The sequence below is a fragment of the Plodia interpunctella genome, chromosome 3 (assembly GCF_027563975.2).
Source record: "Plodia interpunctella isolate USDA-ARS_2022_Savannah chromosome 3, ilPloInte3.2, whole genome shotgun sequence".
NCBI lineage: Eukaryota > Metazoa > Arthropoda > Insecta > Lepidoptera > Pyralidae > Plodia > Plodia interpunctella.
The window spans coordinates 4,627,797-4,642,484 of NC_071296.1; the positions used below are offsets into that span (position 1 = coordinate 4,627,797).

Below are 14,688 nucleotides of genomic sequence, written 5' to 3' on the forward strand. Positions count from 1 at the left end.
GTGCTATGACCATGAGGGTTGTATGCAAATAAATATATAGGTATTAATTTTATCTATGGTTGTATGCATATTGCAGTGCCGGATAAAGCCGATGCGGGGGCATAGCAAATGTGACCATGGGGCCCTAGAGTTACATGTAATGTTTTTATATCTGTGCAACAATTACAAAAAGGCTTTTCGTGATGAAATGCATGCAAATTTAGAAATAATATTCGTCAAATCAATATTTCTAAGTACCTAAATCATTTCTATATTCATTCAAACAGCTCGAATCAAAAACAATAATATGGGATTCCCCCTGTAAGTATAGTGGTATTGCCAACTTGCAACATATAATTACAGTGTGGCCAACGCTCACTTTGAGAATAGCTAAGGTGTATTACACGTTTTACATATTTTTGTGGTATTTTTTGGGCACAGGCGCGGGGCTCCTGCTACATGGCTAATGTAGCCGGCACTGGCACTGGCATGTAGTATGGTTTAAGGTTTAAGGTTTAAAGAATTTATTTTCTCAAAAGAATTACATAATTCACTTACCGAGAAAATACAAAGATATAATTAAACTATTGTACGTACCTAATCAATAAGATTTTACATATCTTTCGTGCCATCTGGACATATTTGCACTATATAAACTATCACTGATGACACATCACTTAACAATAAACAAAATAAAATGCAATGCAGCTAAAAATTAGGATTTCGGTATTAACTTTTAAACGAAACATTTCATTATTTTTTTTTTTTTTTTTTTCTTTTTCTTTTTATGTGAAGCAAGCATCTGAACATAAAATACTCTTAAAATCAATGAGCAAGTAACAAAGAGGGTAGACTGCATTCGTGTTCTAAAGACAACTACTTACACTTGTTTATTAAGGCGTGTACATTAGTGTATAAGCTGTAGCGGAATAGCATATTTCTATAACGAGTGATATATTTTTGCAAATTTAACAGTGATCTATAATTAGTTTATAACATAATTCAAATCACTATAATTATACGTATCAATATCAATCTCAATATCCCTATCACAATATATTATTTATTAGTAAAACGTTACATACTTATATAAATGCAAGTATAAATATTTAACATATATTATAAGAATTTGCTTTTTATACTTATTATACATATATATATACTATATTTATACACATTATTATGAGAGGTCCTTTAATATGTGACTTTTTAGCAACTTTTTAAATGTGAAAAGTGATTTCGATTCTTTTATATCCTTTGGCAATTTGTTATAAAACTGTGCACCTTCATACATAATATTCTTTTTTCCATAGTTAGTCCTGGGAGTTCTTAAATATATGTTATTGGCTTGTCTAGTAATACGTTTTTGGATTTGTATCTTTTTTGTGAAGTTTATGTGCGAGTGTATATCTTTGGTGAGAATCTTTCTTATTAAAACACATGTGCTATATTTATACAGTTGCCGGAGATTGAGCAGCTTCGTTTCTTTATAAATTGTCATTGTTGGTGTTAAATAGGCATATTTAAATAAACGTTTTATTATTTTATTTTGCGATCTTTGAAGTTTTTCTAAGACTGTTTTACTCGCTGTTCCCCATATTTCAATTAAATAGTTTATTTGAGATTTTATTAAAGAATTATAAATTGTGTACCGTACATACTTTGGAAGGCATTTTGTTATACCTCGCAGGGCCCCTGTCAAGGATGAGAGCTTTGCCCGGATTTTATCAATATGTGGTCTCCATGTAAGTTGACTGTCCATAACTAGACCAAGATACTTTTCTTTCTTTACTCTTTGTATTATTTCACCATTTATTTGTAACTCATCATACGTGCCTATCGGTTTATTTTTGGCAGCAAAGATTATATATTTGGTCTTTGTAGTATTTATAGTTAGTAGGTTTGTCTGGAGCCAAGTATGCAAGATATTTAAATCATGTTGTGCGTGTTCAACTAATGTGTCTATGGACTGTCCAAAGTAAAAAAGACTAGTATCATCCGCATATAAAGTAATATCACCTTTCAATCCAATATCGTGCATACTGTTTATATAGATTAAAAACAATAATGGGCCCAAAATCGATCCCTGAGGGACACCACACGTTATTAATTGAGGTTTACTAAGTGTGTTTTCAATTTTAACGATTTGATATCTATTCGTCAGATACGATTCAAATATTTTATAGGCTGTTCCCGTTATACCCAAGTCTTTTAATTTATTAAGAAGCTTTTTATGACTGACTGTGTCAAAGGCTTTCTTTAAGTCTATGAAAATACCTAGTGCTATGTTTTTGTTATCAATATTATATTTTATGTTGGTAACTAGATCAACACAGGCTGACAGCGTGTTGGATTTAGGTCTGAAACCATATTGCTTTTTAAATATGAAATCTAAAGAAGTGAGATATTTATCAAGACGGTTGTATATTATTTTTTCAAATATTTTGGATATAATAGGCAATACAGATACTGGACGATAGTTACCGGGATCTTTCTTATCTCCTGATTTGAAAATAGGAGTTACTTTGGCTGTTTTCAAAGAATTCGGAAAATAACCTATACAGAGACACTTATTAATACATGATGTTAATTTATCAGCGATTAAGTCCTTAATACATTTAATAACTTTAGTGCTTATTCCGTCTAACCCACAACTTGTGTTTGCTTTTAAATTATTTATTATTTGGATTACTTCATCAATTGTAGCTGGCCTTAGCTCAGTTAATCCTGCATGATCTATGGTAACTGTGCTAGAAGAAGTTTGATCGTTGTGATAATGTTTGGGTATTTTTTCAGCAAGTTCCGACCCTATGGTAGAAAAGAATACATTAAAACAGTTACATATTTCTTCAATATTTGTAATCTCACCTTCCGATGAGTTTAGTTTCAAGGGGGCACATTGATTTTTACTTCTATTGGTTGCTAAATCATTTATGAGTTGCCACATTTTTAAAGGAGATCTCTTACAATTTTTGAATTCTTGGTAGTAATACAGATTCTTAGCTGATTGGATATTTTCATGTACTTTGTTTCTATGTTTTGCAAAATCATTTTTTAGTGAATCGTCATTAGGAGCAAGTTTTAGTTTATGTCCAAGCATATTTCTTTCATTAATCGATGCTATTAGGGTTTTGTTAATCCAATCCTTTCTTGGTTGGTTTTGTACCTTCATCTTGGTTACTTTATTTTTCGAAATTGCTTCAATGATATCACTTTCTAATTTTTCGTAATTATAATCTAAATTTGAGGACATGGTCTCCTTAATTGTTTCACGCAAATTAACATAGTCGATTGCTTCGTATTTCATTCGTTTTGGTCGTTCAGGTTTATTAATACTCATCTCAAAGTAAATTTGCCTGTGGTCCGATAAAGCATTCTCAATAATTGCGACATGAAATGTGTTATTTTGTAGGCTTGTGCAAATGTGATCTACAATTGTTGCTGTTTTGTCTGTTACACGAGTGCAATAGTTCTTATGTATTTTGTTTAGTACTTGTATTCCATTTTCTCGTAGAAGCATTTTATACTCTTTGACACATCCCTTGTTGCTTAGCAAGTTAAAATTGAAGTCACCAAATATAAGAACTCTTTTCCTTTTTGATAGATGATTTGCATATGTTTCTAAGAAATTGGTTGTGTTGGCAGAAGGTGGTTTATATATAGCTCCAATGTCCAAAGAAAACTTCTTCAAGCGTATCCATAGATAATGATTGCCATTTTCATGTTGATCATCTAGTACTTCATGCTTTAGATCATTGTGCACATATATAGAAATTCCTCCACCTCCACCATCTCCCATATTTTTTGCTCTATAATTATAATAATGTGTATAGTTTGGTATTTTTAGCTTTTGTGCATCCTGTTCAGTTTTTATCCATGTTTCTGCTACCACTAATACATGCATAGTTGATTTAAATGAATCTATAATACATCTAATCTCATCCAATTTTCCTTCCTTAACAAGACTGCATGCGTTTGCGTATAAAAATTTTAATGACTTATCTTTAGTCGTTATTTTAGAATAGTTGTCGACGACTTCATAGGTTATTGAATTTTCACCTTTTTTGGTGAAGCTTAATGTATTTTCTCTTGTAATTAGTTTTTTGACTGGGATTTTATGATTTTAGGTATACCTTTTATATATTTTATGATAAGATTTTTCTCTCCATTTTTTTCACGCTCTTGTAACTCGTATCTGAGATTTTTCATACATTCTTGTTCGTAAGGAGTCTTATCTGAGTAAATTTTCACTGTTTCATCTTTATTGTTTACTTTGTTCTTTAATATCGATAGTGTTACATCAGGGGATGCAAAGCAAACTTTCAATGGGCGCATTTTATTAGGATCATATTTGCCTAGTCGTATAATTTTGTCTGACTTTGGACACTCTGCATATATGGAAGATGTAATTTCGTGTACTTTCTCTCTATCAGCTTTTCTTTTTTCGGACATATCTTCACAGTGAGGTTCAGGAATACCGACTATTATTATATTCTTTTTCCGCTCTTCACGCTCTTGGAGTTCAGCAATTAGATCGTTGCACATGGTTTGAATAGCTTTTTGTGCCAGCGGTGCTGTCGGTGTACTTGATTTGATCTGTTGAAAATCATTTTCTAGGGATTTTACCTTTTCATTTGTGGCATCAATGCTATTTGTCAAACTAGAGATTTGAACTTTGAAATTGGCGTTTTCCGCAATCAAGTGCTGGGTTGTGTTTTTAATCTCAGTTAATTGGTCTTTTATCGAAGAAACATTCATATTAATAGAATCAATTTTTTCATTATGAGATTTGGCAGAATCCTTTAAGATACCCAAAATTTCTTTTTTAAATTCGATGAATTGGAATGAAAAGCTATCATCTGGTACTTTTCTCTTTCGATAAGAGATATTTTTTGATTCTAAGTCTCTATCGCCCATTTTCGATAAGTCAGGTTGCGAGCTGCTATTGCCTTCCATAAAACTTATTTCCAAAGCGGACTATTGTTAAAACGCTCAGTTCGTCACTGTGTACGTACCTTATACGCACGCTGCATACGGGGCGTCGCTCGGATGATTCTCAGGTAATAGGCGGGATAAGGCCGAACTGTAGGTTGTCCTTTTCGCACCGTAGGTTGCTCAGTGCCCACTAGTTATATGAACTCGATAGGTATAATGCACTTTATGATTTTTAATTATAGTTCAGAATCGTGTGACAGCGTAATTACAATCTCGAAATTAACAAATGACACGTCTGCTCACTTCGGGTGTCGGTACGGTAGAGTATGGAAATGTTCTATCTCATTTGTTTACGTTTCGTATCTCGATGTCTTTGTAATGGCGCCATCTATTCTTTGCATTATAGACTGTGGCAAAATAACAAGCTATCCAAAAATATACAATACTGCCAACATGGTGAAATTGAGAAAAACAAATTACCGTTCATAGAGTTTTCTTTTTTGTTTCGTTTATCCATGTGGAAGGAAAGGCAAAGGGATCTAAGCCCATACAGCCGTGATTCATAGAGTATTATAGAATAGATAGATAGGTATAGATGTTAAACTTTATGTTGGTATGTCATGTCATGTCACGTCGCTGTCGTAAAAATAGCGACAAAGCAAACAAACAAGCATTTGTAGAAATCGACCAAAACAAAATTATTAAAACGAAAGACTAATAAAAGATGGTACGCCGTCAACGCGAACAGAGTACTACTGAAGATGAAATAGTAATCGGTATAAAATAACATGGCAATGTTATAAGTAAACTGTACAAGTATATTTTGTCCGTCATTCAGTTACAATATTTTTCCATTACATTTCCAGACACTTCACCTCCTAAAAAGCACAAAAAGCATAAACACAAAAAGCACAAGAAAAGGAGGATCGAAAATGAATTTGACAGTGATACATCCATCGACGTTTCATACGAAGATGTTATGGATAAGTCTTATAAAATGAAGGTAAAATCCGGAAGGGACATTACTGGGACTTCGGCAGCTGATCTCCTGAAAGCCCAAACTATGAAGTCGTCTTCAGACTCCCGGCGATCAATGCCAGGCTCGTCGTCAAGTACTCCCCCGAAAGCGTCATCAAAGAAAAAGAAGAAAGGAAGAGATAGTGGCACTTCTAGTGAAGAAGAGAGATGGCTTGATGCTATTAAATCTGGGAAACTTGAAGAGGTATGCCATTGATTATATTTGGTATTTTAATTGTTGGACTAAATGTATTCCTTATTATCTGGTCTCTCTACCAACTGTGTGATTTCCTATTTGCCTACTCTGCCATAGAGCCAGGTCCCAGGGTTTGCCTGCTAGATGTTGTATGTTAAATGTTGATAAAGATTGAAATTTACCAATAAATCAGTAATTACTTGTGCATAAGAATTCCTAACAAAAATTATTACTACTGGAATTTTTTAAAATCATATTTCAAGATTATAAGTAGTTTTATTCCCAGTAGCTAGTTGCACATGGAACAAATACAACCTTAATAAAGTAATTTTTGTACTAGGTATTACTTTGTAATTGCTTTTTTTATTGCATAAAGAATCCTAAGTTATCTTTTAATAGCTTTTATGTAATCGTAGATAAAAACTTCATAAATGCGAAAAAGATAACTTTTGAATGCTACTAAACCTAAACAACAAATTGTATTGACATAACTATTTCAGGTTGATGAAGAACTTAAAAAAATTAAACCAAAGGATCCTAAAATGATGACAGCTAGGCAAAGAGCTATGTATGAGAGAGGTACAGATAAGGACACAGGCATAGGTGAGGTTCTCCTTGCACTGCCCTCTGGCTACAAAGAGAAAGTCATGACAGCAGAAGCTCTTCAGAAAGCTGCTATTAAATCACAGAAACGGAAACAATTAGCTGATGAAAAAAGGGAGAAAGATAAAAAGAAAACTATGGATCGTTTACTGAAGAAACAGGAATCTAAGAATTTAAAAAATATGCAAAGGGGTAAACCTGTGAAAAAACAAGAGCCAATGATAGTTTATAAAATAAATAATAATGAAGTAACTTTGTCATTACCACCAGGCATTCCATTTCCATTGGAAGCTCAGTCCGAAAGAGAAGCACCCAAAATAATTTTGTGTGGTGTATCTGGGTGTGGAAATATTAAAAAATACAATTGCTCCAAAAGTGGGATACCTTTATGTAGTCTAGAATGCTATAAGAAAAATTTAAATGTTACTTTAGTTAAATAAAATATCATATTTATTCTGTTAATTATGATTACTAGCTCTGGCATAATAGAGTTCACTCTTTCTATATTCTGGATAACTGCTACACCCTGTCTACTTTTTCAAAGGAAACTATAATAAAACACAAAATGACAGCTAAACAATGAGCATATATTTTGTAAACAAGACATTTAAATTAAATTACACTAAGTTACCTAGTGACTTCCTTTGAAACCAGTCTTTCATTGGGAATCAGGGAGAGAATACAACATTTTTATTAGAAACATGATGACATACTTTGATGAGGTTTGAACCACATTATCACCACAATGGTTTTCTTTACTTACTACAATTACCATTTCTGGATATGCAATTCATTTTAACATCTGTCAATATAACAAAAGTAGTATATTTAAGATGAAAATATAAAAACATAGAACCATGGAATTAGTAAGTACTTTGTACTATGGAGTACCTACTAATTCCATTCATAGAACAGAGCTCTAAGAAAAGAGTAGCTTATGCCCATTTTCACCAGCGGATCCTAAACAAACACTTTACTAAGGATTTCTTAGCATTAAGGACATCTTAAACCATTCCCTTTCTTAAATCCTGTTTCACAACCCCAGGGGGTACCTAATTAAGAGTCTCCTAGTTAAGTGACAAATAGTGCGAAGCCAACACGGAAGTGATTGTCGACAACATATTTACAATTAATATTTTCGAAAAATACGACAGTAATAAAATAAATTACTTATAATATTGTATAGAACATGAATTAACAGTACGTTTTGAATCTTAAATTAGCAAAAATAAATTAAAATAAAGTTTAACTAGTATGTACGGACGATCGCTTGTGCCTAAAAAAGTTAATGTAGTTTGATTGACATTTGGTTTGACAGAAGTCGTGCCGCGCATCGTCGCTCGTCGATTCGTTTAAACGTAGATTGTATTGTTTGGTTCGTTGGCTTTGTTTATCAATAGAATAGTTTCTTTTCATAAAATCAACACGTGCGTAGCGTGGTGATTTTGTTCATCATTACGGACTACAGCCGACTGCAAGTTACACCAATTTGTAATACCAGTGTTAAATCGACGATGGCTGAAAAAAGGAAACGCGGCCAAAACTTTTCTCTCGAAGAGAAGGATAAACTTGTAAAATTGTTACTTCTCCACAAAGATACAATCTTAAATAAAAAAACCGATGGGGCTACAAATGAAGCAAAGTGTGAAGCTTGGACAGCGGTTACAAATTCATTCAACTCGTCGTCTAATATATACAGGTACATATATATTTTTGTGTGATAACTACTGGAGACACCAAAGGTCATATGCATTCAAGATGACAGTAATATATGGAAGACAATTGAGGACGTGGATTTAGAAATAAAAATGGACAACTGTCAGAATTCCACTGATACTCCAAAAGAAATTTTGACTGAAGAAAGTGAAGTAAGTTGAAAATTCTAATTGTTGATGTAGATTTTTCTATATCATCATCGTTCCATATAAAATTATAATAATATATTCATCTATATCTCTATCTATATAATATATCATAATCGGTCACATACTTTGAGTTTATTCATTACAAACATACAAAAATACAAATCTTTTTTCTTTTATTAATAGTGTGGATAAGCAGCTTATACTATATAGAATTATAGATACATATAAATAAACTGTATAGCTAATCCCTGCAGCATTATTCATTAATAATTCATATTTTATTTTTCAGGTGCCAAAAGATTTCCACGAGTCCCAGCTTAAAAAAACCCCATTGTGGTCACGGAGACGGCCACATATATCAAATTATAATGAGCGGACTGAAGCTTCGACTTTAGTTTCTTCAAGTATAAGAGATGTATATAAAAAAAAAGAAAATATTGAGGATTTAAAAGAAAAATTGTTGAGGGAGGAGTTAGATTTTAAAAAAAAGTTATACTCCTTACAATTGCAAGCAGCAGCCAAAGATCTTGAAATAAAAAATGCAATGTTAGAACAAATTCAAGGTAATGTATTTATTTTTCTCATTGGATATAAAGAATAATTTATTTACAGATTATCAAAGTATTGAGTTATTTGGTTTCGTTGAAAACCATAAGTGGGGTCGTTTACTGTAGTTGGTATCTGAGGAATTTGACCATTTACTATCAATTCTTCTAAATTTGGGATAGTGCCATCATTTATAGGTTCATGCTCTTTCCGAATAATACATATATTATGTAAAACACAACATGCCAGTATTACATTAATGGCTGTTGGTAATTGAAGTCTAATACCAACGGCTAAGACAGGAAATCTTCTTTTCAAAACGCCATATTGCCTCTCAACTACATTTCTTGTTTTTATGTGAGCCTCGTTATATTTTTGCTGTCCACGAGAAACTGGATTAAGATATGGTGTCAGGAGATGGCTCTGAAAAGGAAAAAAATTATAACTTAATTTTTTTTCAGGTGGTGGTTTCTCTTTAAATAATTTATATGGAGGTCAAAAGAAGAATTAAATTTATTTTAGAATATATTGTATGCCTATTAGAATAAAATTTTGTATTGCATTAGCAAATGTACTTTTATTTTTACCTTTAAAGGATATCCACTATCTCCTAATAAATAATTCCCTCGGTAATCGCCATGTTCAAATTTAGTATACCTCTGGCTATTTTGATAAATTGTGGAATCATGTGTTGACCCAGGCCAACGTACTACAACATCAGTTATCAATAACTTTGCAGTACTGATTGTTTGCATGTTAATTGATATGTAAGATTTCCTATTCCTAAAGAGTTCTGCATCATCTCCACCTGAAATTATAAAATTTTATTAATTATTTAGAAATTTAATTATTTTGTAACTTTTTGTAATATAAAAATTGTATATTTCAAATTTTCGATTAAGTACCTACCTGGTGATTGAATCTTTATGTGTGTACAGTCTATACACCCAAGAACATTTGGGAAACGAGCTATTCTGTAAAATTCTTCTTTCACAATATGTTGCTCTACTTCAGTATCAGGAAATCTAATGAATTCTCTTCGAAGACTCACTATGGCTTGGGAAACTCTTTTAACTATTCGGCTGCAAGTGGCAACGCTGATCCCATTTAAATCCGCCACAGACATTAATTGATTCCCAGTGGCATAAAATCTAAGGGCACACAGAACTTGGTTGATTGGTGGTACAGAATTGTTTCTGTGAACAACAAAGAAATATAGATGGTTAGATTTATTTATTATTAGTTAGGTACTACAAGAAATAGCACTGCCGCCGGCTCCGGCGTCTATTGAAAACACACTCAATATATATATTTAGTTATTCACTTACCTATCGTCGTTGAATTCTAGCTGATTTTCTATCTTCTGTAGTATAAATAAAACACTTTCCTTTGATAATCTATACCTGATGAAGAAATCCTTATCATCATATTTCACGAAGTCTTTCGATCTTTCACGATATATACGAGGTCGTGTAAACAACCTTGGGTTATTTATTAATTCTATCGCTTCTAATGCTTCTAAATCCTCAAATAATTCATTGTCACTATCCATTTTTAAATATTTAGTTGAGACGTACGTACTGTGCTACAAAAAGCTAACCTTAAAATATCCGTTACTTAAACTTTAGGTGGTCAAAAGTTTGCCTCCTAAATCTAAGGGACCTCTTAACACATTAAGTGACACTTATGCATTGGTGAAAACAAAATGTCCGCTAAGTGTTTCTTAAAACTGTCTTAGGGGACACTTAACATTTAGGTACCGCTGGTGAAAATGGGCATTAGCCTCCTACAACATTTTCTTATCTAATGCCATTAAAATTATTATTTTAAGAATGAACATCAGACTAGACTATTTGATAGTTTTGACTCTTGTTGGCATGTCTACTGAAATAATCTATAACATTTATTAAAATTGTTTTGTGTATCTAATTCATAAATATAATTATTTACAAATAATATTACATTCTAAAAACCTGCACAGATGATTTTCGTCAGTTCAAGAATACCTCTGCAATCGACATAGAATAAAATCATTTATGGGTAGAAAATAGACAACCAACTGCTATTGATTACTCTAACTTGAACTTGAACCATTTCAAAATGTCTAATATAAATATTCTAATATCATCAAGGTTTGATTTATAGATAATAACAAATCAAAATCAATCATCTGCGTAGGCCACACATGAATATCTATCATCATCATTTTACATTACATATAAATCTAATTCAATTTTCTATTTTACAAAGAATAGCTTCATGTAATGTATATTCCAGTGAGCATATATTTCATATCATGTTGAATGCACATGAATTCAGTTTTAATTTCATCATAAGGCCTGTATTAATTTTGATTAGTAATTAGTACAGGTGATTCATGATCAGGAGAAAATACGTAGACAGCGGTTGATTAGTGCAAGTCATTAGTTAGCTGCATAGTAATAATATAATAAATATATAAAGACAAATCACAAAGATTGTTCTAGCCCCAAAGCTCGAGACTTGTGTTATGGGGTACTAACTCAACAATACTCATTTTATAACATATACAATACATACATGTATACATAAACATCCAAGACCCGGGCCAATCAGAAAAAGATCATTTTCCATCATGACCCGACCCGACAGGGGATCGAACCCGGGACCTCCCGTTTCAGAGGCAAGCACTTTACCACTGCTCCACCGAGATCGTCATAAACATCAGTAACATGATTAGAAGCGTGTTCTATTTTTTTGCGAGTGGACTACGAGTAGCCACATCACGCGCCCTCCATTCACCCTCACTCGCAACGTGCCTGGACTGGCTGTTTAGTGTTTAGCGTATGACGACGCTCGTGTTATTGAAAAAAACAATGGCAAAGAAGACCAAATACAAGAGTTGGTATCTTGCGCCATGCCAATCCATCTTCGAACCCAATTTTTGGTTTAGCAATTTCAACTTCCAAAAGTTCTTCAATTTCAGACACCACCAAGTTTATATTTCTTCTATAGGTCCATACTTGCTGAGCGACGGCTAACAACTGAATTTACTAAACTGAGAATTGGACACTACTTGCTTGCACCACACATCTGTACTGATTAGTGCAGTTCACTGATCAGCTGATGCAGATGTGTAGTGCCAATTCCCTGTTTAGTAAATTCAGTTGTTAGCCATCGCTCAATTACTAATCATCTGCACTCACACTAATTAATGTGAATACAGGCCTATACTCATAATGTGAGCAGAATATGGCAGTTTTGTGTGTTATGCATTCATTTTGTATAATTATTTACAAACATTATTTTAGTAATTACAATAATATTATATATATAACATTCAAGATGAACTTTAATATAATTCTTAAGGTGAATAAATAATTAAATCACATTTAGAAACAAAGTATAATCTAACATTTTATAGCAAACTTTATATTCTGCTGCTGATGAGCTTTCAAACAGGAACAAGATTCTAATACAACACCAATTTGGCAATTTATTTGAGCTCAATGAAAAATGCCAGTACTTAAGTTTAGGTCAAAGTATGATGACATTATTACTCATAGCTCATAGCTACTAACTAGATCTTAAAGTTTTACAATACTAATTTTATAAAAGTACATTACAATAAACTTACAGACACTAGAAACATTAAATGGAAAAAGACAAGATCCTCTCATAATAAGTACTACAAGTCACATGGCAAATACTGTTTATTTGGTATTATTAATAATGAATCGTATACTGTTTTCTAAAGGTAAGGGAATTGCACTTGCAGCACAGGCTTCAAGATATATGTTTCATTACTTGCACTTTTGATCCTATACTTGGTACTCCTCTATTTGAGACATACTATGCACTAAACACATAAAACACATAGTTGTCCATCACCAATTGTTTTTTATAACTGGTTCAAATAAATGCCTCTTTTGCTATAACATCTTTTCCAAACACCATTCACAATCCCAAGAGAGCTCACAGAAAGTAGAGACTTAGAGACACAGCTCAGTGAATTCTACAGACCAAAGCACGGCAACCAGCAGAAAGGCAAAAAGTAACCGGCTTGGTATCAGACATTGGTCCGTTTAGAGCTCCTAAGGCGCGCCAAGCCAGACTGTAACCGCTAAGATTGATTATTCTGTTTATTCGAACGAAGTCGTGCAAGACCTGATCGCTCCTCTTCCTCATCACTAGTGCAGGACAAACCACCAACAGCTCCGCGTGATGATGTTGCTTGAATCAAGTCTTGATCGGGACCATTTCTACTCTCATATAACAAGATTCCCAATGTTTCTTCATAAATTCTAGCTTCTGGGAATTCAACTTTGGTGTGTTTTTTATCAGTAGCATATACAATAGATGTGCAGCATACTTCAGCACATTTCTTCCCATGTCCAAAGAACGACCAGCAACAGATTTCATTAGAACCAATAACATCCTTTATGAAGAGTACTCTACCACTAAATCTGAGTGATAGTTTATCAAATAGTTCTATATTCTTAAGTAAATTGTCATCAGATGTGCTTGTATATGAATATTTGTTATTATGTCTGTTTATGAGAAGTTTCACCACAGGCTGGAAAAAGTAATATTATCAATTTAAGAATATAACTAAGCATATATACAAAAACATGTTATGACACAAAATAATGGTAGATACTAAACTAGTTTTTATTTCTAGTAGTTAATTGCTAGAATTAAAATACAGGGAATGACACTTAATTAAGCTTATATACCTTAGATGTGGACATTATTAGTAATTGCTCTTCTTTTTGAGAAGTTATCAGAGGCACTCTACAAATAGGCTCAGCTTCCCGTTCCTTTTTAGCCAGGGCTTGTTGACAGGAGTCTGTCAACTCCTCTATCAAAAAATACTTGGCCTCTGCCAGAAGTTCCATTATCTCACGGTAGCTATCAGGCAGGGCAACAGTCCCATCCCGTAGGTAGTTTAAAATTGTGCCAAAATGTTTGCCACAACGATCAATTAATATCCAGCCTGCAAGGGGAAATATTTAATTTAAGAATATAAACGTAATAAAATATAGTGTTGATAATAAACTTTTGATATACTTAGAAGACGAAATTCATAAGACCAAAATACATAAGTACCTTCAGAATCGGTGAGTACTTCCATTCTTCCACTGAACATGGTTCGTAACATATTATCACTTTTCGTTAAAGTACCAATTGTTGTGTAAAACAATGTCCCACCCACGTTTAATTTTACATACTGGGACGGACTGCCTTTTATCAATGTTTTGTGATCGCCCGACATTTTATATGGAAATGTCGGTACCACACAAATCTTTGAACAATTAATTTTAACAACTTGTATTGCAGCGATAGTATTAAATGGTTTTTCTCTTCACTGTATCATCCATTACACGGATTTCTATCACACAGGAATATTATTTTATAAATTTCATAAATTGCGATCAAATCAATTAATAATCCACCACTCAACTGATGACAGCAATGTGTATGACAGAAAAGAAAGATAAATCTGACAGCAACATGGATGTTAGTACTTCGTAGTAACCTACATACTAATTCCATGGACAGCAATAC

At 32.9% G+C, this 14,688-nt stretch overlaps 4 protein-coding genes across 4 annotated transcripts; 2 read left to right on the top strand and 2 right to left on the bottom strand.

Annotated features, from left to right (window-relative positions):
* The first annotated feature begins 5,540 nt into the window (after positions 1 to 5,540).
* Positions 5,541 to 7,188, top strand: LOC128683520 (uncharacterized protein). Its single transcript, XM_053769230.1, has 3 exons — positions 5,541 to 5,690; positions 5,781 to 6,136; positions 6,628 to 7,188. The coding sequence occupies exons 1-3, from the start codon at positions 5,639 to 5,641 to the stop codon at positions 7,168 to 7,170; spliced, it is 951 nt and encodes a 316-aa protein (XP_053625205.1). The 5' UTR covers positions 5,541 to 5,638; the 3' UTR covers positions 7,171 to 7,188.
* A 565-nt stretch (positions 7,189 to 7,753) lies between these two features.
* LOC128683522 (uncharacterized) lies at positions 7,754 to 9,711 on the top strand. Its single transcript, XM_053769233.2, has 3 exons — positions 7,754 to 8,598; positions 8,885 to 9,158; positions 9,603 to 9,711. Exons 1-3 carry the CDS (start codon positions 8,539 to 8,541, stop codon positions 9,650 to 9,652), a joined length of 384 nt encoding a protein of 127 aa, XP_053625208.1. The 5' UTR covers positions 7,754 to 8,538; the 3' UTR covers positions 9,653 to 9,711.
* LOC128683519 (putative nuclease HARBI1) lies at positions 8,872 to 12,299 on the bottom strand. The gene is made up of 4 exons (XM_053769229.2): positions 10,470 to 12,299; positions 10,051 to 10,337; positions 9,729 to 9,949; positions 8,872 to 9,564 (listed from the first exon to the last, which is right to left on the bottom strand). The coding sequence occupies exons 1-4, from the start codon at positions 10,691 to 10,693 to the stop codon at positions 9,202 to 9,204; spliced, it is 1,095 nt and encodes a 364-aa protein (XP_053625204.1). The 5' UTR covers positions 10,694 to 12,299; the 3' UTR covers positions 8,872 to 9,201.
* A 516-nt stretch (positions 12,300 to 12,815) lies between these two features.
* On the bottom strand, positions 12,816 to 14,672 carry LOC128683521 (uncharacterized protein). The gene is made up of 3 exons (XM_053769232.2): positions 14,230 to 14,672; positions 13,857 to 14,116; positions 12,816 to 13,696 (listed from the first exon to the last, which is right to left on the bottom strand). The coding sequence occupies exons 1-3, from the start codon at positions 14,393 to 14,395 to the stop codon at positions 13,244 to 13,246; spliced, it is 879 nt and encodes a 292-aa protein (XP_053625207.1). The 5' UTR covers positions 14,396 to 14,672; the 3' UTR covers positions 12,816 to 13,243.
* Between the last annotated feature and the right edge of the window lie 16 nt (positions 14,673 to 14,688).

Coding starts and splice junctions, on each gene's coding strand:
- LOC128683520 (XM_053769230.1), top strand. CDS start 5,639: ATGGTACGCCGTCAACGCGAACAGAGTACTACTGAAGATGAAATAGTA. Junction 5,691..5,780: donor TGAAGATGAAATAGTAATCG/GTATAAAATAAC, acceptor TTACATTTCCAG/ACACTTCACCTCCTAAAAAG. Junction 6,137..6,627: donor AATCTGGGAAACTTGAAGAG/GTATGCCATTGA, acceptor TAACTATTTCAG/GTTGATGAAGAACTTAAAAA.
- LOC128683522 (XM_053769233.2), top strand. CDS start 8,539: ATGGACAACTGTCAGAATTCCACTGATACTCCAAAAGAAATTTTGACT. Junction 8,599..8,884: donor TTTTGACTGAAGAAAGTGAA/GTAAGTTGAAAA, acceptor TTTATTTTTCAG/GTGCCAAAAGATTTCCACGA. Junction 9,159..9,602: donor AATGTTAGAACAAATTCAAG/GTAATGTATTTA, acceptor ATTTTTTTTCAG/GTGGTGGTTTCTCTTTAAAT.
- LOC128683519 (XM_053769229.2), bottom strand. CDS start 10,693: ATGGATAGTGACAATGAATTATTTGAGGATTTAGAAGCATTAGAAGCG. Junction 10,338..10,469: donor CTAGAATTCAACGACGATAG/GTAAGTGAATAA, acceptor TGTTGTTCACAG/AAACAATTCTGTACCACCAA. Junction 9,565..9,728: donor ATAGTGGATATCCTTTAAAG/GTAAAAATAAAA, acceptor TTTCCTTTTCAG/AGCCATCTCCTGACACCATA.
- LOC128683521 (XM_053769232.2), bottom strand. CDS start 14,395: ATGTCGGGCGATCACAAAACATTGATAAAAGGCAGTCCGTCCCAGTAT. Junction 14,117..14,229: donor AGTACTCACCGATTCTGAAG/GTACTTATGTAT, acceptor TTCCCCTTGCAG/GCTGGATATTAATTGATCGT. Junction 13,697..13,856: donor TAATAATGTCCACATCTAAG/GTATATAAGCTT, acceptor TACTTTTTCCAG/CCTGTGGTGAAACTTCTCAT.